The sequence below is a fragment of the Xiphophorus maculatus genome, chromosome 16 (assembly GCF_002775205.1).
Source record: "Xiphophorus maculatus strain JP 163 A chromosome 16, X_maculatus-5.0-male, whole genome shotgun sequence".
Lineage (NCBI taxonomy): Eukaryota > Metazoa > Chordata > Actinopteri > Cyprinodontiformes > Poeciliidae > Xiphophorus > Xiphophorus maculatus.
In genome coordinates, this window is record NC_036458.1 from 16,268,336 (window position 1) to 16,291,216 (window position 22,881).

Genomic DNA, 22,881 nt, shown 5'->3' on the forward strand with positions numbered 1-22,881 from the left:
GGTTTCTCTTCACAATATTTATTAATCTATTTGTATGATTTGTTCTTTAAATTGCCATTTATATTATTTTTCGGTCTCAGGGAATGACTGAGGGATGAAGAGACTGGTGTCTGGTTCTTTAGGTTCTGCGGTTCCTCTCCTGACCCATTCTGTCTGGTATCAACAAACCCACTGTGCGCCACTGAATATCGCCGACACATTTTTAATGCCCCTATTAAACCTCAGTGATTGTTTAGCCTGTGTCTTCCCACTACCGTCTGTATTTTTGCCAGAGGTTTTGCTTCTAAGGACGGTGTAGTAGCGGGTGGACATTTTAAAAAGACGCGGGTTGATAGCAGCTCACTGCGGCTGCGTAGTGTCGGTCTCTAGGTAACCATGACAACAGCGTCAGTTCGTGGGGGATGGGGGTCAATTTAGGTCCCACAACGACAATTTAGCTGACCTTAATAGTTCCCGTGTTTTGTTTTGGTCATTATTATTACACTTATTGTTGAGATGTGTGTGATAGGTGTGTCTATCAGACATTTATAGCAATACGGAATAAATCGAGACAACAACCGCCTGTCATTGTAGCCTAGCTTAAGCTAACCTGAATATTTACAACTCTCTTGTTGATACACGGACATTTCTTACCTTCTGTCTTTCAACCATTTTGAAAAGCTTTTCTTCGTCTCTCCAACATCTTTATCTTTCACCCTCTTCCGTTTTCTGTTTTGTGTCCCATAGTTTTTTTTGTGCCGCCCCATCTTTAGCTCCCTGTTGTCGAGGCATTACTACAATTCACATTTAAAAAATAAGAACCGCCTCAGCGCGTCATCAAATGCCCAGCTACCTGTATGGGAGGGGAGAGCCTAATCAGTGCTGTTCCTCTGTTATTGATCATTTCATACACAAACAGCTGTTAAGTACATAAAATGCTGACTATATAAAAAAAATTCCCCACATCGTTTTTGCGCCCCCTCTAGTGCAGCGCCCCTATGCGCCGCTTTTTGCGCCATTGGCTACACCTGACATATTCAGGTTTGGGGATTCAACACATTAGTCCTCACATCAACCTTTGCTGTTAAATACATCAGCTGATGGAAGATTGAGAGCAATTAAATTTCCTCCTAGGTTTAAAATGTAAAAACATTAGAATTTTGTTATGCGCACCCATCACCGCAGCAATGCCTCTATGCATTCTGGGAAACAACCTTTGAAAATTAGGGGAGGAATGGCGGGTTAATTATTTCTTAGACGTCTTGCAACCAAAACTATCTACAGGAAAATGTTGCAGTCCATCAACCATTTATGGAGAGACAGTTGATCTGATATTACAGGTGAGCACAGCCTGTTCCAACCATGCAAAACATTAATTAGTCTTTGTGGGCAGCTAATCCACCAACAGACGAATAAGATAAACAAACGATTTGTTTTAAACTACAACAACAACAAAAGCTCCCTTGTATCGAATACATTCTTCATAAATGTCAGTGACGTGAAACTACGCTTCCCACAATCCTGCGCGGCAGCTGTGCGCAGACCGATCAAGCCCGTGGAGAAACATGCGGATTGTTTTCAACCAAACAGGAAGTGATCTGTTTTACTCGCACACACCTCGCGCTCTGTAGCCCTCGAAATCAATCCAGGTGAGTTTCTGACTAAGTCTAACCTGACAAGCTATCAACTGTTGTCAAGCTTATTTGCAGCATTGATTATAGCTAAAGTTAGCGTTACTGTTTTACTCTGTAGAGATAAATTGACATGTGTGGGTTCATTACATAGCACACGCCACTGTCACCATGTAATGAAAAGCCTGCTATACATTTCAGCAGGTTAACATAATTAACAATAAAAACATGATCACCACTGCTGCCTTTGATAGACTAAAGGTCTTTTGCTCTTCCTTTTCCAGTGATGAGTCAGACACCTTTTAGAGGGAAGACATTTTCTGATTCATGTTTTGAAATTGCTTTCTTAGTCATGTCCATCTGTTTATATCTTGCAAAACTGTGTCTCAAATGTGAAGTACTATACATTAAGTTGTGTTTATCATTATTATTATTAGTCAAATCAACCTCCCGAGGCGCTAAGTCAGAAATCTTATTTTGCATAAACTTTACTGCTTCAGTTTTTCTTGAGGCAATTTGCCTCGAGTTGCAAAGTGACCCTCATCTTCACTTTGTTTTAGCTTTGTACTGAACAATACAGTACTTTGCATCATTTTTAATTGTCCTTTAAATGGCTCAGAGGGGGCGGGGGATGTTAATGAGGACAGAGCAGCATATATCTTCTTGTTTTTTGTTTTTTTACCCTGATTGAATTAGAAGCAGAAAATGGTTTCCTTAAAAAGCGGGTGGTGGTTGAAATCATTCTTCTCCCACAAACATGGTTACTTCCAAGGGTGTGAGTGTTGTAATTACTGCTTTGCATCACAGAAAAGAATGTTTCTGGATGCCTAAAAATGCCCAGCTGGAGGCAGAGCATCTCCTAAAGATGGATGGAGTAATGCTTCAGGGCAGAGTTTTTCCCCTGAATAGCAACTTTATGTTTATGCCCAATAAGGTACTCAGATTATATTGTAGAGGATTGGGTTGAAGTTCTTTTTAACCAGTGAAATTATGTATGCATGTCTTATTAGAAATTTATCGACTTCTGTACAGCACTTTAGGACTTTGAAGCATTTCTTTGCTGGTGACTGCACTTTCAGTTCAAATAGATTAAATGCATTAATTTACCAACAGGAAGGGTTATCGTCAGACAAAGTGCACCATGGGAGGAGCAGTGCTTCCTCTGGTTATAGCAAGTGTGGGAGTGTTGCTGCTGCTCCAGCTACTTCTCCGCCTCAGACGGGGAGCATCCGTCCAGGGTGCGGTCGTGGTCATCACAGGAGCCAGTTCTGGGCTTGGAAGAGGTCAGCCTTTCATTCATTTTTACTTTACGTGATCAGGACAAAGTCTCCTAACAATAGCTAACTTTTTTGTTATGGTGTAGAGTGTGCACGAGTCTTCCACACTGCAGGCGCTCGGCTTGTGCTGTGTGGAAGAGACGCAGCTCGCCTGCAAGAGGTGGTGCAGGAGCTTAGGGGAAACTCAGCAGACGGTCAGCGCCAGGTAGGCAGACGTCCACATAAAAAGGCAAACTGGTATAATTATTTTTAAAGTTTGTACTGTCGTTTTAGTGAGAGAGGGCAAAATTCTCTAAAATATAGGGGAACAGTTTGATTTACCATCTTCGTTTTGTTCATGTTGGCAGACTTTCGCTCCCAGCACTGTTGTCTTCGACCTGGCCAAAGCAGACTCTGTGGGAAAAGCTGCCGAGGAGATCCTAAAATGCTACGGACATGTAGACGTCCTCATTAATAATGCAGGAATCAGTTACCGTGGCAACATACTGGACACCCACATGTCTGTTCAAAGAGATGTTATGGAAACCAATTACTTTGGTCCCATTTCTCTCACTCAAGGTTGGTAACGAGTTTGAGTGGATCACCTAAAATCCATTTAATTTTTACAGCTTGCATTTTGATATCAGACTGAATACGGAAGCAATTAGATCAATTTTTTTCTGCAAAAGGATTCATACCACTAACTTTTAATACACTAATTATTTTGGGGATGTTTATTTGCTAGATGAACACAAAGTAAGATGTAATTGTGAAATGGAAGAGCAATTTGTGATTTTTAAAAAAAATATTCCTGTAGAACAAAAAATTGGAAATGTGTTACTTGTATTCATATTTATCCTTTGCTCAGTCAATACTTTGTAGAACCTAAACCCAGTTTGAAAGCAAACTCCTTAAGAGTAAGAAGCTGAAGAAAACTGTATCCACATGAAGCACTATTGTTGTCTTTGCAGCTCTCCTGCCCTCCATGGTTCAGAGGCGCAGCGGCCACATCGTTGTCATCAGCAGCGTCCAGGGAAAGATAGGCATTCCTTACAGATCTGCTTGTAAGCATTTTTAGTTTTCCTCCTTCTGGACACTGTTATGTAAATAAATCACCAATATCTGTCTTTTTCTTAAATTATATGACCAGATGCAGCATCTAAGCATGCCACTCAGGCCTACTTTGACTGCCTGCGGGCAGAGATGGGACACCTGGGTATCCCAGTAACGGTGATCAGCCCCGGGTACATCAGAACCAACCTGTCGGTCAACGCTGTAACTGGAGATGGATCCATGTATGGAGGTGAGGCATTCAAAGAGCAACCACCACCTTATTGACCGGAGGAATAGATTTAAAAATATAGAGCAGCTGTCAAATGACTTAATGAAAGTATCTGAACTGTTTTTCTGTATCAACATGCTTTACAACTCATCCAGTTGTGGATAAAACCACGGCGTCGGGTTGGGACCCCAGAGATGTGGCACACGCGGTTCTGAAGGCCGTCCGTCTGAAGAGCAAAGACGTGGTTTTGGCCGGACCCCTGCCCACCGTGGCCATCTATCTCCGTACACTGTGGCCCACGCTCTTCTTCAAACTCATGGGGTCGCGGGCTCGCAAAGAGCAGAAACGCAAAGACGAGTGATGCGGCAGCTAAAAGGGATTACGTACGAGTGAGTCGGGCCAAACTGGGACTCTGGACGCTCGAGGTCAAACGGATTTAAAGTGGACAGAGTGAGCTCTTTGGTAATTCTTCACACTGCTGGACCCGGTTCCGGGTCTCGCAGAAACCAGCGTGTTTTTTGCATATTGTGGGATTACGGCTAAAATGTTCTGGAACTAATCAGGTGAGGCCGGCTGCTTCCTGATAGAAATGACGTCCAAGTATGACCAGAAATCTGTTTCAATGTCATTTGTAAATGCCACATCATTATTTATCATAAACAGAAGTATTAGAGACCAAATGAAACAGGTGATGTGATATCAACTGCTTGCAGTTTTGTTAAATGACTAAATAATCTGATCACAATGGATAAAAATCCTCCATGTTTTGGTTCTGACCCCATCAGCTTAGCTTTCAGGGATTCGTTTTAAACAAAAGTCATACTGTGCTTTTCAGACATTTTCTCCTTAAGGGAAACACTGTTTATCTCCATTTCCTGTTTAACCACAATAATGCATTTTTCAGCCTCCTGCATTCAGTACATTTCTGTTGACTTACTGTTATCTTCCAATGTGCATACAATTTGGAGGTGTGGGCGCACAGATCTATGGGGAAAGCATGCTAGTCATACAACTATTCATTACTGCAAATTTGAATTGGTGTGGTGAGAAAGGCTTGTAGGTAAATGAACGTTTTTACAACTTAAAGTTCACCTAAATCAAAGGTGTTTTAGTATTTACGGCAGATCTATGGATCAGTGAAAAAGTCGAAAAACTTGAAACTGCCATCAACATCCCACGACTGGGACAATTAGCACAAGAAACGACAAGCAGATGTTGCATCTATCTTTATACACTGAATAAAAACAGCTCTTACAAAACTTAAAACAGGTTTATCCTTTTAAGATGACACCTTAATATTAAGTTAAACAGAGAAAAACACTTTAAGAAATGTTAATAAATAGTCCAAATATCATTTTTTTCATTATGTTACACAGGCGCAGAGAATATTGGAAATAACATTTGTACAAATCCTTCAACAGAAAAAGACAAAACGTTCCAGATTAAAATACAAAACCTGCCATTTATTCCTTATACATATATAGAGTGTCACAAAATGAAGCTAATTTTTGATGTCCTCCACATCGCAGAGCTTCCACAATGTGAAGTCAAAGCCACTGAGGCGCTAAAAGAAACGTCTTCAAATTACTTTTGTGGAGTGAAAAAAAAAGCTGTCCTGCAGTTTGTACTCTTAACGTATGATGCCACGCAGAAGATGTCCGCAAATATGAACCCTGAATGCACCAACTGTGGGCTCACAGCAAGATGCATGTTATAAAACACTGCATGGATAAAGAGGAACCTGTTATCTTAATTAGAGTGACATGATGTCAAAATACAAGCAAGTTCAGAAGTCAATCTTGTTGATTTTAGCTATAGTGTTTTAGTATAATTTAGTAACAGTCAAAGGGGAATTAACCTTCAGGGAAAAAAGGGGGGGAAACCTTAAATTAAGTTAAGAATCTACTATGGCTTTAGTGTTTGATCCAGTTACATTCTTCTGACTGTTTGCTTTTACGCTTTTTCAGCTAAGTGTAAACTAACCAGAAACATGGCTGATGGGGGGGGAAAAGCACCACAGAAGTAGATAATCTCAATAGTCCAGGTGCGTCCATATCGGAAAAAGCATACAAAACCTGCACAATTCGTATAAAATAAAGCGCCAGCTAATGAAATGTAAAAAAATAAAATAAAAAGCTGAAATTTGTCTTTTCAGCTTCATTCCAACAGCAAACCATCTGACAACTGACACTGCTATTTGAACATTTAGGGTTTTTTTGTTGTGATCTGCAAAATACTGACAAAGTAGCTCATCTCATCTGATTCCAAGCCGGCAAGCTACAAAAATATCACCTAATTAACAAGCTGCCATTCGGTGAGCGACTGTAAGAAATGAAGCCAGGTTCAAACAGAGCGAGAAAACTTGAACTGATATGAAGAACGTGCAAAATGCAGAGCACAACGATGGACGCCGTTGCTGGTTTGTGCTACACGTCTACAACTTAATTAGAGCGAGTACCTCATCGTGTTCAACCTATGACTCACTGCTAGATGTTAGAAAGAAAGAAATAAACCACACTTCAGGTTGGGCTCCTGCACATTTTGATGGATTTCCACATTTTCGGGGGTCGATGTAAGAGTAGAAAAACACACGAGACATACGGAGGCGGGTGAGAGAGACTGGTGGAAATAGTTTTGTTCGGATATGGCATAGTATTCTTCTAGAAGATGAGGCTGTGTTTTGTAAACACGGTGATTCATCTAAAGTGTATATGATTTTAAAGGGTGTGTTTTTCTTTCTTTCCTTTTTTCTTTCCTCTTACCTTAAAGAACAGTTCAGAGGAAACCAGAGTTCAGGTTTCTCTGTTATTATTGCACTTATACTCCAGGGCAGGGATGGCTTTGAGGGGGCTTTCAGGCTGTCTCCACGGCAATCCGAGGCGGAGGGACAGTCGTGCGTCCTCCAGATGGCTCTGTTCATCACGGAGGAGGGATGGAGGGCTCGGTGACGGCCAGCTCCTGAGCCAGGTCATTGAAGCGAGCGATGTAGTCCACGCTGCTCTCGCTCATCATGCAGGCAAGCTGAGTGTCCATCTGCAATCACAACCATAAAAAAAAAAAAAAAAAGAAAGAAAAAAAGTCCTGGAAAATCATTTTGAGTTCCACTTCCACAAATTACGATTACATTAGCAATCGATTATTCTGACAATTAGATTAAAAAATAGGCACATTCTGCAGATTTTTCATCTAGCCACAATCCTAGAAATACATAAAAAGTACAAATAAACAATTCAATTCCTTTTTAAATAAGAAAATAGACATTTATTGCCTAAAATGCAATGACATGGCATTACTTTACTTTTTCTTTTTTTTTTTTTTTCGAAGAGCGGCGCTAGTGGCTCGTATTTTTTGTACAGTAGGCAGACAGGAAGGAGGGTGAGGAGAGGGGGGAAGACATGCGGTAAAGGTCGTCGGGACCGGGAGTCGAACCTGCGACGTCCGCGTCGAGGACTAAGGCCTCCAAACGTGGGGCGTGCTAACCCCCTGCGCCACCACAGCACGCCCCGGGCATTACTTTACATTTGATCAACTGTAGCAAAGGTGCGTCTCCATCTAAAGACATACTTTTAACATCAAAATGTTTAAAGCTCACCCCGTTCTGCTTGCCTTAGCATCAATAGAGCGTAGGGGTAAATCCACTGATTTTTTTTTTTTTAGATTAATATTTAGATGGTAAAAAGTGCCTAAAGCACTGGTTAAATCATAAGTGATGAGTCACATTCACCAACAGTTTACAATACTCCTTCTGCTGGTTGTCACCACCTTTGTTCACACCGAGATGTGAGGAGACGGCTTGGGGACAATTCCTCATCCTCAGTTAAAATGAGATGAGGAAGATTTTTATTTAAATTTTTTTTTTTTACCTCTGCCACGTCTGGAAGGCCACGGGACTGAAAGGAGTCATGGGAGTTGCAGTCCAGGAGACTAGGACCGAGCAAAGCGGTGCCGCTTGAGGGGCCAGAGGGGGTGAGGGTGGTCCGCCTGCTCTTATCAGGGGAAACCATGCTGGCTGGAAGAGAAAAAAGAAAAGTAAAGCAGGGGGGCTAGTGAATATTCAGAGCAGCAAATATGAGGAACAAAAATGTTTTTCTTTTCATCTTTGGCCATCGCAGCTGAGATTCTGTCATATGTTGAAGCATAAATACCTGAAAGCAAAGAGCTTTTTTAAAATTAAATTAAAATTGTTGTTCTGATTTTACAGCATGTTAGATTTAACTGACACGTTTCTAACCTTGTGGAAACACAAAAGGCTTTTTAAAAAGGAATAATTTATATATGAACTATAAACTATGAGCAGACAGGCTTACATAGGAGGCAGCCCAGCGTGGAGTCTGAAGAGTCGCTGGGGTACCACTGGGGGTCGTGGCTGGGCGACGGGATCCAGCCCCTGGACGGGCTGACTGAGGGAGACGAGGCCAACAGCTTGGAGGGGTCACCGTTACCCAGCTTGGCTGGAGAGAGAGCAGCCTCTTCACCTGCAAGAATACACGATATGTTTTTATTACCACATCAATACCAAGCCAAATAAAAGGGGGGAAAACCAACAGCAGGAAAGATTCCTCAGATTTTATCACAGAACTCTGATGGTTCTCTCTTCTGCTGTAAATTATTTTTAAAGAGTCGGCATGTGGGAGTCTGAACGACACCCACCGTAGTTTGTTGAGTTAATGGCGAGCTCGATTATGGAGTCGCTGATGTGTGTTTGGGGCTCGCCGGGGGTGAGGGCCTCTTCAGGGGGGCCGGGCAGAGAGATGTCGAGGAGCGAGGCGACGCTGGGTGGGGAGAGGAGGGAGTCCCCGCTGCCTGCCCCGCCAGGAGACGGAGGCGGCAGACCATTCTGTGGAAACGATGAGCGTCATCCTTCAGTCATGTGATAAAAACACACCAGATGAAACATCGTGGAGCAGGAGTTTCTATGGCGGGTCTCAACAGCTGAACTGTATGAGTGAGTGTTTCAAACCCCCAGTCAAGACTGTGACACATTTTTCATGTAAAAAGACTCCAAAGTGAATTTATAATTTATTATTTTTAAAATACAAAAAGAAACTGCTACTGACGCAATTTCTAGTCTTCAGGTTGGACGGACTGAGGGATGGACGTATTATCCTAACCACATATATGTAGGATGAGCAAAAAATACTCAAATTCACAATTAATTAAAAGTTAAGACATTTCTACAGAGGGTCTCATTTAAATCCAGAACTTGTATGAAACAGTAAATAAACAATAAACAAAGGTCAGGACGTAGGGCACAAAGAGAAGGGAGAAATGAAAGAACGCCAGGATCTAGGAAAGAAGGAAGTGAGATAGGATATAAGGGAAGAGAGACAATCTTCTACATAAAAACAAACATAAAAAGTGCTCTAATCGCTGCAAAAGAAATATTATATTAGGATATTTATCAAGCAAACAACGAGCAGAGATTGAAAGTATTAAAGATTCTTCATTTGTGCAAAATTCTTCAGTTCCATAATTTTAACCCTGAAGAGTATTTATCATGACTTGACATTAACCTATAAACACCTTTGCACCTGTCTGCACATTTATTGCATCAGTTCTTTAATGAGATCAACTGGATGGTGCTCGCTACGTACCACTGGGACATTTTGCTGGAGGAGCTGAGTGTCTGGTGCAGCATCAACAATGGGCGTTGCTGCGAGGACGGCAGCGTTGACAGCCAGAGAATCCAAGTCCCGGCAGGGGCTGCCCGGGATGATGCCTGCGGACTTCGCTGCCAGGTCGATGGCACCCGAGAGAGCGTCTATCAGGAATACAGAGTGCACCACATTTCAGCATTAGCATGAGGATATGAGTGGGAACTGAAAGTAGTGTCAAGACTCAGCAATACAACCCCAAAATGGGGGGTGGGGATAAGGAAGTCATGCTGTGAAATAAATTGTTGAATGAAAATTCGTACTGGAGAGCTGGCTGGGTGCTGCTGAGGTGGATGCAGAAGGTGAAGTTTTGGTCACGGGAGGGCGGGAGGACGGAGCCAGGCGAGTGTTGATTGGCCGGAAGGATCCGGTTCCTGGGGGAGGAAACAGGAAGTGACCGAGCAGGCACTTAAAGTTGTTGTTGTAAAAGAGGAAATCGAGCCATTTATTTAACTGCGACGTAAAAAATATGCAGTTTTACCCATCAACGTCCAAGAACTGGAAATATAATTACAAACATAGATCACTATGAGGAAAAACGTGTCTGAAGTACCCGTGGCGGAGGAGTTGGAGAGAATGGAGAAGGAGCAGACGTGCTGAGGAGTGTCTCCTGTCGTCCTGGGCAGAAGGGTTCGCTGTGAACCACAAAAAATGCACAAAATTAAGATTTTAAGTGACCAATCAGGCTCATTTTTACTGATCTACGCAGAATGTTGAGCTGGTCTTTTCATCAATACCTGAACTACGAGAGGTTTCCGAAACTGTCTATTCCGAGGTTTTCTCTGTCTGGAAAGAAAAAGATCTGACTGCATCTGGAAGAAAAGAGCACCCGGGTCGGTATTGGGCGTAGAGAACGAATGAAGACATCATATAACGGGATGTCGAAGTGATGCGTTGCTCGCTCTTACGCTGATGGAGTCCAGCTGCTGCCTGAAGGCTAGCTGGGCCTCCTTGTTGGGGGAGAACATCCGGCTGTGCCGCGAGCTGTTGGGGGGCAGCGTGGTGGGAACGGCGAACACACTGCCCTCGCCGTCGCCAGGCGATCCCAGCAGAGACCGAGGCAGGTTCCGCCCACCTGGGGAGGTGAGGGAACAAAACATTGTGAGTAAGTGTGCTTCCTGTCTCCGACAACTGTTAAGTTCTTAGTCGGCTCCAGACATAGTTGGCATATCGGTGCCACAAAAGTCAGAAATACCAGAGGCAGCAGCTGCGTTTGGCGGGTGGGTCCTGGCGCCCCGGACGGACGCCTGCTGCCGGCCGAAGCTGGGGCTGCGGACGCCTGCGACCGGACTCTTCCCTGGAGGCGTTAGCGTCTGGTTCTGCTCATCCGGACCAGCCTTAAGAGGAGACGTGGCGGTGGAGCACACCTCTGGAGCCTGCGGATCAAAAATGCAAATCAATACTAAATGTTATTACCAATTTAGGTGTTCTACTCCACACGCGTAGCCAGATATCTGGGAAAACTAAGGCATTTTTATTCACGTTGGCCTTTCATCCACATGAAAACTCGGTTTAATATCACTAAAAACGATTATTTATAAAAACTTTGACTGAAGTGGAGATTTGAGAAAACTCTATATTTGTATTTGCGTGTACATGGGAAAGTTTAGGGTGCCTGCGACAAACAATGTGTCAATATATCCACATACTTACTTGTGTTTTATTAACTTTACATTCTAATACTCTATTCAAAAGTAGTTCAACATACAGTATATATCTTTCCATACAAACGTATGTTTAATTCCTAACAGGAAGTAGTGGTGCTTTGAAGCAATCTGATTGGCTGACATTCTTTAGCTTTGCGCTACACTGCCCCCTATAGGTTTGGCATGGTTAAAAAAACGGTCAGGGGCAGATTTGTGCAGATTCATGTGGATGAAAACTTCTGAAACCAATCCTGTGTGTACAATATATTTTTTAAACAATGCGGTGAAGATATTAGTGTTTTTAAAGACCTGGCTGCGTGTGGACAAGGTATAAGATCATTAACAACATAAACTTTTCTGGTTTGTGTTAAACCTTTAAAATTTTAAGAGTTTTAAGAGTTAGTGCTCCATAATAGCACTAACTCTTGTGTTGGTGGTCTTGAAATCCTGAAGCATGAATAAATACTTTGTGATGAAATGAAAGAAATCAAATTAATTAAGATTGAGATCGCCATAGTTGTGCTCAGTACTGTTACCCTAAACTTTGTTTTTAATATTGATCCAATTTCCTCCTTTAAGTCATTTTACATCCAGCCTTTTATCCCTGCATCTCCAGCACCTCAACTCTTTGCTGTTAGTAAGGCCACACACACTTCTATCTAGAAAACATCTGATTATCTTTAACCTTAAATACAAACAGGAACTATAATGTATAAAGGTTGTTGCATGTTTGGGTCCTTACCAGAGGTTTAGGGTTGATCTCGGTGGAAACCAGCTTCAGCAGGCAGCGTAGAACCCTGTGTGTCCTGTTGGGTTTGGGCGTCTCTGGAGCTTGCCCGTTCTCCTGGTTGCTGGCAGGAACTGCGGCCGGCTGCCACTCGTACTCCAGCTGCAGCTTCCCCGGCTTCCCGAACATCAGATAGAGCTCGGCCAGGGTGACGTTCTCGGCGTCGCGGGCGCTCCAGCCCTCCTCTCTGATCTGTTCCACGCTGCGTTCTTTAGCCGGCGGTGCGGCGCCCTGCGACGCGTTCTCCTCTAAGCTGGTCACCGCGGGTTTCGCTGACGGAGCCTGGGTTAAATCTGAAGAAGAGCCGCCCGACTGCTGCTCCTCTTTGCACTGCTCTGATTGGGTTTCTGCACCGCCGTTGACCTCCAGGCCAGTCTCTGTAGAACCCGTCCCATTGGCCTCTTCTGTCTGCTGACAGGAAACAGGCAGAGGTTTCTTCTCCTCTACCTTTCCGGAACCATCCGGAGATGGTTCAGGGTTGGGGGGCTCAGTCCGGCGGCCATCAGCTTGGATGGCCGCTGAAGAGTTGACAGCGACAGCAGTAGAACCTCCCCGTCCCGATTTGCTGCCACCCCGCAGAGGCGGAGCACTTTGGATGCCCAGGATCTGGACCGCTGGCAGCTCCTTGGCATTGGGTCGGCTCTTGCCGCTCTCTAACCAATGGACGGTGCAAGAGGCCTTGGAGTGGACCACCCGAGCCACGCCAGGCAGCATGGTCAGGGTGCTGCTCTCGGCGGGGAACAGAGTGAGCTCCTGCTGATGAGCTTTGCTGGGGGAGTCCAGGCTGCTGCTGCTGCCCTCCAGAGCCTCCCTCTCCATGAGACTCTTCAGCTGGAGAATCGGCGTTAAGGACAACAAACGGCACCACAGATTAAAAACCAACTCTGGGATCTTTAGCGCGTTGAGGCAAAGCCGCCATGGTGGAAGCAGGCTTTTCATGACCAGCCTCCAAAATGGAGTGCAAACAGTGACAGTATTTTCTAGGATACAATTCGCTGGTCTTGGTACGCCCACTTCTGTTTGAGATACTCGATGAGGCAGGAGACTTTCCTGTGGAGTTCCACCACCATCCTGTGTTGGAAAAGACAAAACAAAACATTTAGCTGCTGGTTTTCCAGTTGATGCAATAAAGAAAGCCTCTTTTACATAATAGATTTTTACACAGATGACACAGTCGACCCCAAAGTCATTCAGACCTCTGGCAGATTTACGTTTCAAATTATTTGCATTCAACCAACAAGTTTCTTTTTGCTCGGAAATAAAACAAGGGTGTCTATCAATTGTATTTACATTTAATAATAATAACTATTATTATTTTTAATAATAATAAGTTATTAATAATTTCACCAAACATGAGGAAGCGGCATTCAGTTTCTACGACCCACAAATCTGGATAAACTTGCAAAGATCCTGAAACACTGAGGTTCTTTAAATCAAGGCTAAAAACCCACCTGTTTAGAGTCGCCTTTGATTAGTAGTAAGTGGAATATTAATTGACATATTTAATGAAAACATGACATTTAAAATTGGAATATCACATCACAATTAACAGAAATAAAAGAAAATATCCATCTGTGTGCAACTAATCTATATAATGTGTCTTACGTGAACCACAAAGTTCCAAAAATAAATATGTTTTTCAATCATATTGAAATTTATTGAATGGGTTGGAATAATTGTAGAAAAATTGTTCTATTAAATCATTAAACAATGGGGCAAACATGCCTATGATCACTGTACACAAATATCTAAATGGAGACGAGTGTTACTGTAACCTCAGAAGCGTGCTACAGCTGCAGACAGGGAACATCTGAAAAACTAGGTGGAAATATTCAAACAGGAAATCAAACCGCTTCCTTTTCAAAAGAAAAAAGAAAAAAAAAAAAAAGGTGATGAATCACTGAACTTCGCAGCTGGAAAATTTAAACAGAAACGTGTAAGTAAACGACACCAGTCATGTTACCTTTCTCTCATATCAAATTACAGAAATGAGAATTAAATAGTAGCGGGGCAACGTGACTCTAGATGTAACATATTGATTTATATAAACTTTAGGATAATATGTATTTTTTTGACACCTCCTACCTGAGGCGGGGATTGTAGGCTAAGCTCTGAACACGGGCCCAGGAGTGGTTACTGCGAGGTTGAAGCTCCACTGCCACCTTCAGAGGGAGACGAACCGGCTTCTGATCTTCTTCATCGCTCACCCCTGCAGAAACAGGAACGAGTGGCAGAAATGAACACAACTTTTTATACACATGGAGAATGATTGCGGCCAGACAATTACTAGTATTTCATCCATCTGGTGTCATGTAGACAAAAATTGTAGTGGGAGTCCTGCTTTTATTTTTCATTTTGAAGTGATTGTTCTAACTATTCTTATAAACCACCTTTTGATGACGTTTGGCATGTTTGGCGTTTGCATGCTCACCGTCTGGATCGCAGAGTTTCTTCAGTGCTCGACACATGGGGGCTTTGATTCGGAGGTTTCTCCCCTTGGAGCGCACGGTGGTGGCTCTACATAAACAGAAATTGTTGCTTTGTTTTTTGGGGTTTTTTTTTGTAAAAGTTAATTTAACTACTTGTCAATTGTCTTGATGAATCCTTACCCCTGCTGGATGAGTTCATTCAGCTTTGCCACGTTCTTCTCATCCATCACTGTCAAATGCAAAACAACAAACCAGAGAGTTAGTTATGTCATCATCCCAGAGGCGTGGTAGTCCCCCGTGACAGATTTAATCCCGTCCCTCGTGTCCCAGCCTAATGAATCTAACAAACACATCCCCTGATTTTATTGGGATTTTATGTGATAGACCAACACAACGTAGAGCATAATTTTATGTAATAATCCATGGTTGTTCAGAAAACTTGAGCGTGTTTCCTGACTAAGTCCTAAACACATTGGTGACTGTTGCTTTTCCAGTAACACTGGCTCCCCGTCGTTTTCTAGAGCAGTGCATGGACAAGCAAGAGCTTCTGTCTAAGAACTTTTAGGCAACGTTTTACACAGCAGGAATGTGCGACCCAAAATTGACCCAATTTGTATCTTTTCGCCCCCCAAAAATCCTATTGGTAATACTTCCACATGTGGTTTTAAATCAGACAAGTACGCGATTGTTTTCAAAAGTTTGACCCAACTTTTGCCTCACTGACAGAAAAAGCCAGACACAATAAACCTGGATATAAAATAATGCCTAAAATTAAATAATGAAAGAAGTCAGTGTCACTTGTCAATCCCACCAGTTTGACTACGAATCCAACCAGACTTCTCTACAGAAGTTGCAGTCAATGCTCCACAAAAGGCGTTCACAACCAGTTGTGGTTCCTTTCTATTAGCTTCCTTCATCTTCTTATGATTTTGTGACCAAACAGTCAGCTCTGAATAAAATCGATCCATAGACAGCTTCTTCTGTACTTTTATTTGTGTAAACAGTGTGCTGCTGTGTAACCTTCGTTTTTTGTGCATGCGAGTTGTTTTGGAGTCACAATCTGTAAACACATAAGTCTGATTGTGGTCGCATTATTCAGTAGTAGTATGAACAAACATGCAAAAGAAAAAGTCTGATTTTTTGCAAAAAATTGGAATTGCGCATCAAGACCTGCTGTCTTGCCCTGCTGTGTGAACGTAGCGTTAGCTCTTTATGTCGCTAGCCTGTTGGCTGTCTAAACTACCGGGGTAAATTAGAAGGAGATTTTTACCACTGTTGCCCTCTCCACCCCCCCCCGAGTCTGGAACTTTCTACCCTTTAATATTGTTAGATCCTGATCTGTTTGAAAAATGAACCTAAAATTGTTTTTTTTTAAGTTGCTTAGTTATGCTTTTCATTTAGTCTGTTAAAGGAATCACTTCTTATTTCTCTGATTAGTACTGTCCTTGGTTTGCAGTACTTCCACACTCTTTCCATGCTGCTAGATTGAATATGAGACTAATTTAGGCAAAATCTATTTATTAATTAGGCGCCTGCTAAAAGCGATAGCTTGCAGCAGATTTTATTCAGGAGTATCATAGTACGGGGGCCGGCAGTAGATACAGATGTTATTGTTTCCTTTTCCTTCCACCTCACACTCAGGTGCTGCTTTGTGTTGGTCTATTACATAATCAATCAAAATTGACTGAAGTCAATGTGAAACAGCAGAAGAGTTGCAGACACTTTTGCAAGGCGCTGTAAGACAAAGAACGGTTTCCACTTACGTCCTCCGACTTTTTTGCGCAGCTCAGCGTAGCAGATGAGGCCGTACAGCTCTTGGGACGATTTTTTCAAAACACGGGAGTAAACTGAAAAGAAAACAGGGTACACATGTCACATGTGTGAAGCGACTGGGACTGCGTATGCTACGCAAAGATAACCCAGCCATAACACAGACAGGACATGAGTTCAGCCTTATCTGCTAAACCTCTTTATCTTGTGCTTAAAGGGAAGTCTTGCCAAAGAGAATAAATGCCATTCAGAAGATGTTAAATGGATTTATGTTTAATTTATGTGCTGTAAAAGGTCTCATTAAAATAAAATGCAGGTTCCCCACTCATAAACATTGAGGACCCCCCAAAGCAGAAATCAGGAAACTCGACCTCGCCCTTGTTCTCTTGCTGAATGTAACAACATTGCGTCCAAGTGACAAACAGCTCCAATTGAATGGCTCCAGCAGCCATAACAGGTCAGATATGATGACAAAACATCCTCCAGATTTGACCGGCTCCCTGTCAGATCCAGCGTTTGTGGATGAAAGGGAATCTCACCGTTGGCAAAGTCGATGTGTTTGGAGATCTTGTGCCAGGTGCGGTAGTAAAAATGGCGGACCTGCTCTTTGTTCTTCACCATGTTGGCCGGCTTTCCCCTCTTTTTGTACTTCATCGCAATGTTGTTCTGGATTGCCTCGAAATCCTTCCCGTGCTGCAGGACAGGAAGAGCGACGATGAGTATAAAGTGGAAATCACATGTGGGATTCGCAAAGTCCTCTTGGTGCAAGTTCTCACCTCATAGAGCCCCTCGAAGAAGCTGTTTTTGTCCTCCGCGCTCCATGACTCCCACTGCCGACGGGCTCTCTTCTGATTCCCACCTTGCTCCTCTTTCTCAGCAGACCCCTGGCCCCCCTTAGGCGTCTTGGAAACGCCTCCTGTGGAGCTGGCCACAGATTGTCCCACTGCCCCGTGGGAAGAGGAACCATTTTCTGCCCCTGTGATGCACAGAAACAGAGCGAAACTAAATTGGTATTAAGACAGAAAAGTGCAGATCAACTTAAAAACACCAGAATATTTAGGTTAAGCCGCCTGTCTGACTTTCAAAGCATAAAACCAACTATTTTCACGACAAAGGTGATTTGGAGGATGTTAAAATGAATGCCCACTAAGCCACAGACTGTCATTACAGCGTCCAACCTGCAGAGCTTCACATCTCTGTGGTTGAGCTCTGGCAAGCAGGCAGGAAAAGCAATCAATCCCCTCTGCCAGGCCTGTGGTGAACTGGTCCAAAAGCAACCGCGTCGCATGGTGGGCTCCACTGGCCAAATTTTTACCCGAGCACAACGCCAGGTGTCATTAAAGTACGCACTATCTCAGTTCAGGTTTCAGAACTGTGACGTTACGCAAACTAGATTTCAGCAGAAAAGGGGGTTCATTTCCTAAAGCGAATGCGTTTGAATGCAAGCAGGCAGCGGCTAAGAATAGATCTCTTCAAAAACAGATGTGCACGACTAGATCAATAAGAGTTATTGTGGCTGCAAAGTCAAACAAATACGTGTAAGAAAATAGCAGCTTTTTTCCTCAACCAGCAGTAAGTGGAGGAAAGCCATCAGTCAAACTTGTTAAAGCAAACCAATTCTTCTCACTCGAAACATTTAATTCAATTTAATCTGAAGGGCCAACACTTTTAGAGTTGCTTTTAAAAAGAAAAATATGACCAGAGCCAAAACAAACCTGCCTTTTTTCTGAACTATTTCCTATATGGCAGCAGCTCAGTGCCAAGATCTCAAATGCACAGAAGCTGGATTTTCCTGCACATATTTACTGGTGACAAAAATCGTCCTCATTGGCACAAATCAAATTGCTAAAATCTGAATTTAATTAGCATGAGGAAGGAAGCCTGATAAATAGCTATTAGTAATCCGATCCAAACAGAAACCCTTACGTTTGCTACAGAAAGTAGCCGAAACTTGGCTGTCCTTAAAAAAAAAAGACTCCATTTTGACTCTAATAATCAGCTAAAGTGTTCAATCAATAATTTATGTATAATGCATTCAATTTCAACATGCCAAACAATAAATTTGCCCAGATGGAATTGATTTTTATTGTCCTAAGTGAAGGAGATACTAAAACTCAGGGACAGTGACGATAAAAAAAAACAAAACACAAGTGCAGGAAATGTGGGTTAATTAATGATAAGAAATGCAATATTGTCCAAAATGATGTTCAGCCCCAGCATTACTACACCGAATTTCACCAGTGTTACTGGCAACGGTGATGGCCGGACTGATTAAATCATTCACAAAGCCATAAAAGTATCCACAATAAAAACACACCTGATTGCTGCTGCTTTTTGTTGACCTGTGTGAAACGTGAAATACAAACACAACTGGCAACATCAAATCTGAAATAATGGACTGCTGCGACAGACTGAATCAGTGGATCGAAAAGTAGATGGGATGTTTCCACGGACATGTAATCATCTTTTTTAAAATCGTTGGAAAAAAATAATGCTTTTTTACACTGCCATTTCTACCAACACACAAGGTAGAAACCATGTGCTTGAATAGTCAGCCACCTCATTTAAATCCAGGAGGAAGATGGGAGACAACAGAACCAGCAATGCAGATGAGCTGAAGGTCGCTGCTAAAGCGACCAGGGCTTCCTCAATTCTTTTGATGCAGTAATTCATGCAACAACAAAAAAAAGCAGTGGCGAGCAAGCACTGCCTACACGGACGCACTCTTCAGTTGGCTAAAATTTCTTCACAAGAAAGATTATGTAATGTTCTATTTTTAAGATAAATTGTATTTCTACTAAATAAACATGCATAATGTAATAAGAGTTTCTCCAAGATGAAACTTCAATTACCGACATAAAATAGTCTGATTTATTTAGCTGTACTTTTCTTTTCATGTTCTTGCAAAAAAAAACAAAAAACAATATGGTTTCTGCAGCTTTATGGAGGTGTGTTAACGGTGCCATTGTTGTCTGTTTCTGGGTAAGTGTGACTGTAAATAGTCGGGGAACAACCTGACAGAAATGTAAGTTCTGGTCTCTCCTCCTTTTTAATAGAATGATGTTGCAACTTAAGCTGGAGCTGCCAGAAGTGCAGCCAGAGTTAAACCCTGCAAGTGTCTCGGGGTTAAAAAAGCAACAAAAACACGCTCAGCTTTAGACATCAAAGATAAACAAACTACACACACTGCGACACGACTAAAAGTGGGAGCAGACCGCCTGCTAATCCAGCCTCTGCCCACTTTTTTTTTATTTGGACCGATCAGCCGCTGTACCTTTCGATTTTGCCCCGCCGTGTCCATTGATGGTGGATCCGATTGAATCCTTCCGTATCCGTTTGCTGGGAGGTCGGACGCTCGATCGCAGAAAATGATGCTGGTCGTGACACGGAGGGGTGGATTCCGCGGAGCTCTGGGGCTGCTGGTTCGAACCCGCTCCGGTCCGGTTCGGCGGGGATCCGGGGAGGACCGGGGCCGGACCGGAGCTGGGACCCGTGGCTGATGGATTAAGAATTTCCACTCGCTCCTCTCCCTTTGTACTGCGCTCGTCGCTCGCCTGCTCTCCGCTCTCCTCCTCGTCGCAGCCTTCGAGCTTTCTGGTCGGATTCGGCTTCCTATCGACACCGATCCCCTCCCTGGAGCCCAGTGTCATGCTGCCAGGGACACATTCAGAGGGAAATTTGTTCAATTAGGAGCGAAGCGTCGGGCAAAATTAACTTCTAAAGACGACGGTCACTGTCTCTCAACATGGCCGCCGCTGTTTGTTTCAAATCCCCTCTTCGGTCCCGTCAAAACAACGCAAATTTTCTAAATTAACCAAACTGAAACACATCGAAATCAGCAACGGAAGCTGTTTGGCGACTGGCGCGGGTGTTTCACCGAGAATCCTTCGCCTTAAACATGCAATGATATCGCAGAAAATCAAACTAAATTCAAAACGCGAGCGCTTTTCAGTTTAGCGCCCTGCAGAAACGACGACGAGAGGAGCCCCTCGCTGCATTCGACCTCTAAATAAAGTGCTCATCTCAACCCCGTTTTTACCCATTTTCGAGCTCTTCGGAGGTGGAACACGTCTTCCTTCTCTTCACCATGAGTCCGACCGCTTTGCTTGGCAATCGCCGATCAAATTGAGCATAATAAAGCCGAAAGCGATCCCTCTGCTGCCTGCCCTCTTCTTGCTCCTGCTTCGACTGAGCTGAACTCTGCGCAGTTCAACTGTTTTCTATCAGCAACAACATAACTCAACGAGCTTCCCCCCCCCCTGCAATAACAAATGCAAATAAAAGATAACTTCCAAATTTAATATATGCATCTTCAGATGTGGATGAGCAATTTCCTAAAGCTCCAGTCAGCCGCGCCCGTTTAAAATGAGAAGTATACATAGTTACACTAACATGACTGCATACAGACTTGACAATACGTTACAATCGCCTGCAGAAGTTATATCAGCAATACTAATTATTTATTGCACATATTTCAGCTTTAATGCATAAATTTACTGCTTAGTATTGCCCTACTTATATGTAATACATTGCTCAAATGGACGCCAATCAATCTTTGTGATCGCGAATTAAACATTAAGTCCAAACATTTGACCCTTGGATGACAGTGTAACGATAAGAAAAATCAGTTCTCTCATTCTGTGTAATCTTCTGTAATCCTGTACTATATTACCCAAGCTGTGCAGTACAAATTGCAGTAAAAATAAATAGAAACAAATGAATATATATCTAAAAAAAAAAAAAATGAAACATGCCTAATCTGAAAATGAAGAGGCAGCACATTCTTTGTAAGGTGCCACAAAATATTTCAAACCCTCCAATGTATCCCACCTTATAGCTCACTCTACGGTTGGTCAGGTATAAAACACAACTCTGGTCATTCACAGGGTCAAAAACTGTTTATATATATTTTTTTATATGAACTTATGATACAATATCTTCCTGTATTGTATAACAGTTGCAACAAAGGCCGAGGTGCGCGCCAATAATTGCGTGTTTCACCACTTTTAAACCTTCTTAAAAGGTAGTCGCATGTCAGCAAAACACTCACACAAAGAAAGCGAACGTTATCCCACAGAGTTAAAAACATTTTTCATCCCTGACATGCAACTATTCAGTGAGCTTTGAGCTTCTTATATTCTCTCAACAGATTTGCTTTTGTAATAAAATGCTAATAAACACACAGAAGAATTGTGGTTCTGTAATAATTAGCTGTTCGCATGAATTGTTCTTTAAATGGGCATCGAAAAACATTTAGAAAGAACTCTCAACATGCATAAGTTGCTACCTAGCATAGCTGCTAAATGCTGTTAGGTTAGCTAACGTTAACGCCAAGTCGTTGAAACACACTAAGATGTTGCTAAACCGCCTAACTAAAAAAAATACAGTTTTAAAAAATAGATCCCAACCGTGTTAGTTTTGTAATAACACGCAGCTGAGTCGAAGCATTACCTGAAGTTGAAGCTTCCCAATGGTATTCCTGACCGAGAGGGAGGCTAGCATTGCTAACCGTCTGCAACCTGGTGCCGATGACAGCTCCCGGGGAGGCGCGGAGTCCCGCCTACTACAACTCAAAACAAAAGCCGTGATTGGTTCACTGTTTGGGAGGGCGGCGGTTTGAAAGCCAACTGATAGCAAGATCCGCCAACCGCTGTTGAGAGAAGACTCATAAAAGAACCAATTGTGCTTTTCTTCCTGTCATGCCCCGTGAATTGTCCGATCAGAAACTTTGAAGATCAAAAGCGGTTTTTACTCTTTTGATTCCAATCGTGTTGTATCCCAACATTTTATAGAATAAATTGCAAATTGATTTTTTTTTTCTTCCAGAATTACTTCCTCCCAAATTGACTTTTGACCACCAAAAATTCAACGGGTGGAATCTGGGGGATATGTTTGAATTTTTTATCGGCGTATCCCAAAAAAACGCAGACGGAAGAGTAGTAGATTCTCCGCAAAGGTTCGGATCGTACGTAAACGTCGCCACCATATTGTGAGTGGCATATTCTAGCCTGTTTAAAAGAATTTTAAGTAAAACTGTTTTATTGTCTGGTCTGTTGTTACAGTGTGAGAATGAATTATAGAATATATCATTTAAAAATAAATACTAAGGCGGTTATTTTGTAGATAAGTTTTTATTTAATCATGTTTACATGCCTAAGATCTCTGTGGCTTAGAACAATTTGTTGAAGCCCAGATGATTATGTCATGACTTTATAAGTTTCTCAGAGGTCAGTCTGCTGCTTTTGAATGTCACAGAGGCACACTTGTGAATGTATTTTAAGGCAACCCAGTAAACATGCTGGTTTTTGGGCGATATTGTCTAAAGATAAGAAAACAAAATAACTAACATGTCAAGAATACCTCTATAAATCTGATTCATTCCAGAGTACAATTTCAAGATGCCTGAAGGTTTATAAGTTTAAAAGGGTAAGGTTGTGGAAAAATACC

General features: G+C 42.6%; 2 protein-coding genes across 3 annotated transcripts; one reads left to right on the plus strand and one right to left on the minus strand.

Moving 5' to 3' along the window:
- Positions 1-1,545: 1,545 nt before the first annotated feature.
- dhrs7b (dehydrogenase/reductase 7B) lies at positions 1,546-5,614 on the plus strand. Its single transcript, XM_005807000.2, has 7 exons — positions 1,546-1,628; positions 2,724-2,893; positions 2,974-3,092; positions 3,235-3,445; positions 3,838-3,930; positions 4,017-4,169; positions 4,304-5,614. The coding sequence occupies exons 2-7, from the start codon at positions 2,752-2,754 to the stop codon at positions 4,507-4,509; spliced, it is 924 nt and encodes a 307-aa protein (XP_005807057.1). The 5' UTR covers positions 1,546-1,628; positions 2,724-2,751; the 3' UTR covers positions 4,510-5,614.
- On the minus strand, positions 5,363-21,958 carry cramp1 (cramped chromatin regulator homolog 1). Of its 2 annotated transcripts, none has more exons than XM_023348741.1 (20): positions 21,886-21,958; positions 19,709-20,085; positions 17,211-17,410; positions 16,974-17,127; positions 16,428-16,511; positions 14,845-14,893; positions 14,667-14,752; positions 14,321-14,444; positions 13,225-13,306; positions 12,191-13,066; positions 10,998-11,178; positions 10,711-10,877; positions 10,540-10,614; positions 10,356-10,437; positions 10,066-10,176; positions 9,743-9,909; positions 8,799-8,985; positions 8,456-8,623; positions 8,012-8,157; positions 5,363-7,181 (listed from the first exon to the last, which is right to left on the minus strand). In XM_023348741.1, exons 2-20 carry the CDS (start codon positions 20,082-20,084, stop codon positions 7,068-7,070), a joined length of 3,429 nt encoding a protein of 1,142 aa, XP_023204509.1. In that variant the 5' UTR covers position 20,085; positions 21,886-21,958; the 3' UTR covers positions 5,363-7,067. The 2 variants fall into 2 exon arrangements, with proteins under 2 accessions (XP_023204509.1, XP_014327255.1); XM_014471769.2 differs by lacking the exon at positions 21,886-21,958 and adding an exon at positions 20,474-20,613.
- Between the last annotated feature and the right edge of the window lie 923 nt (positions 21,959-22,881).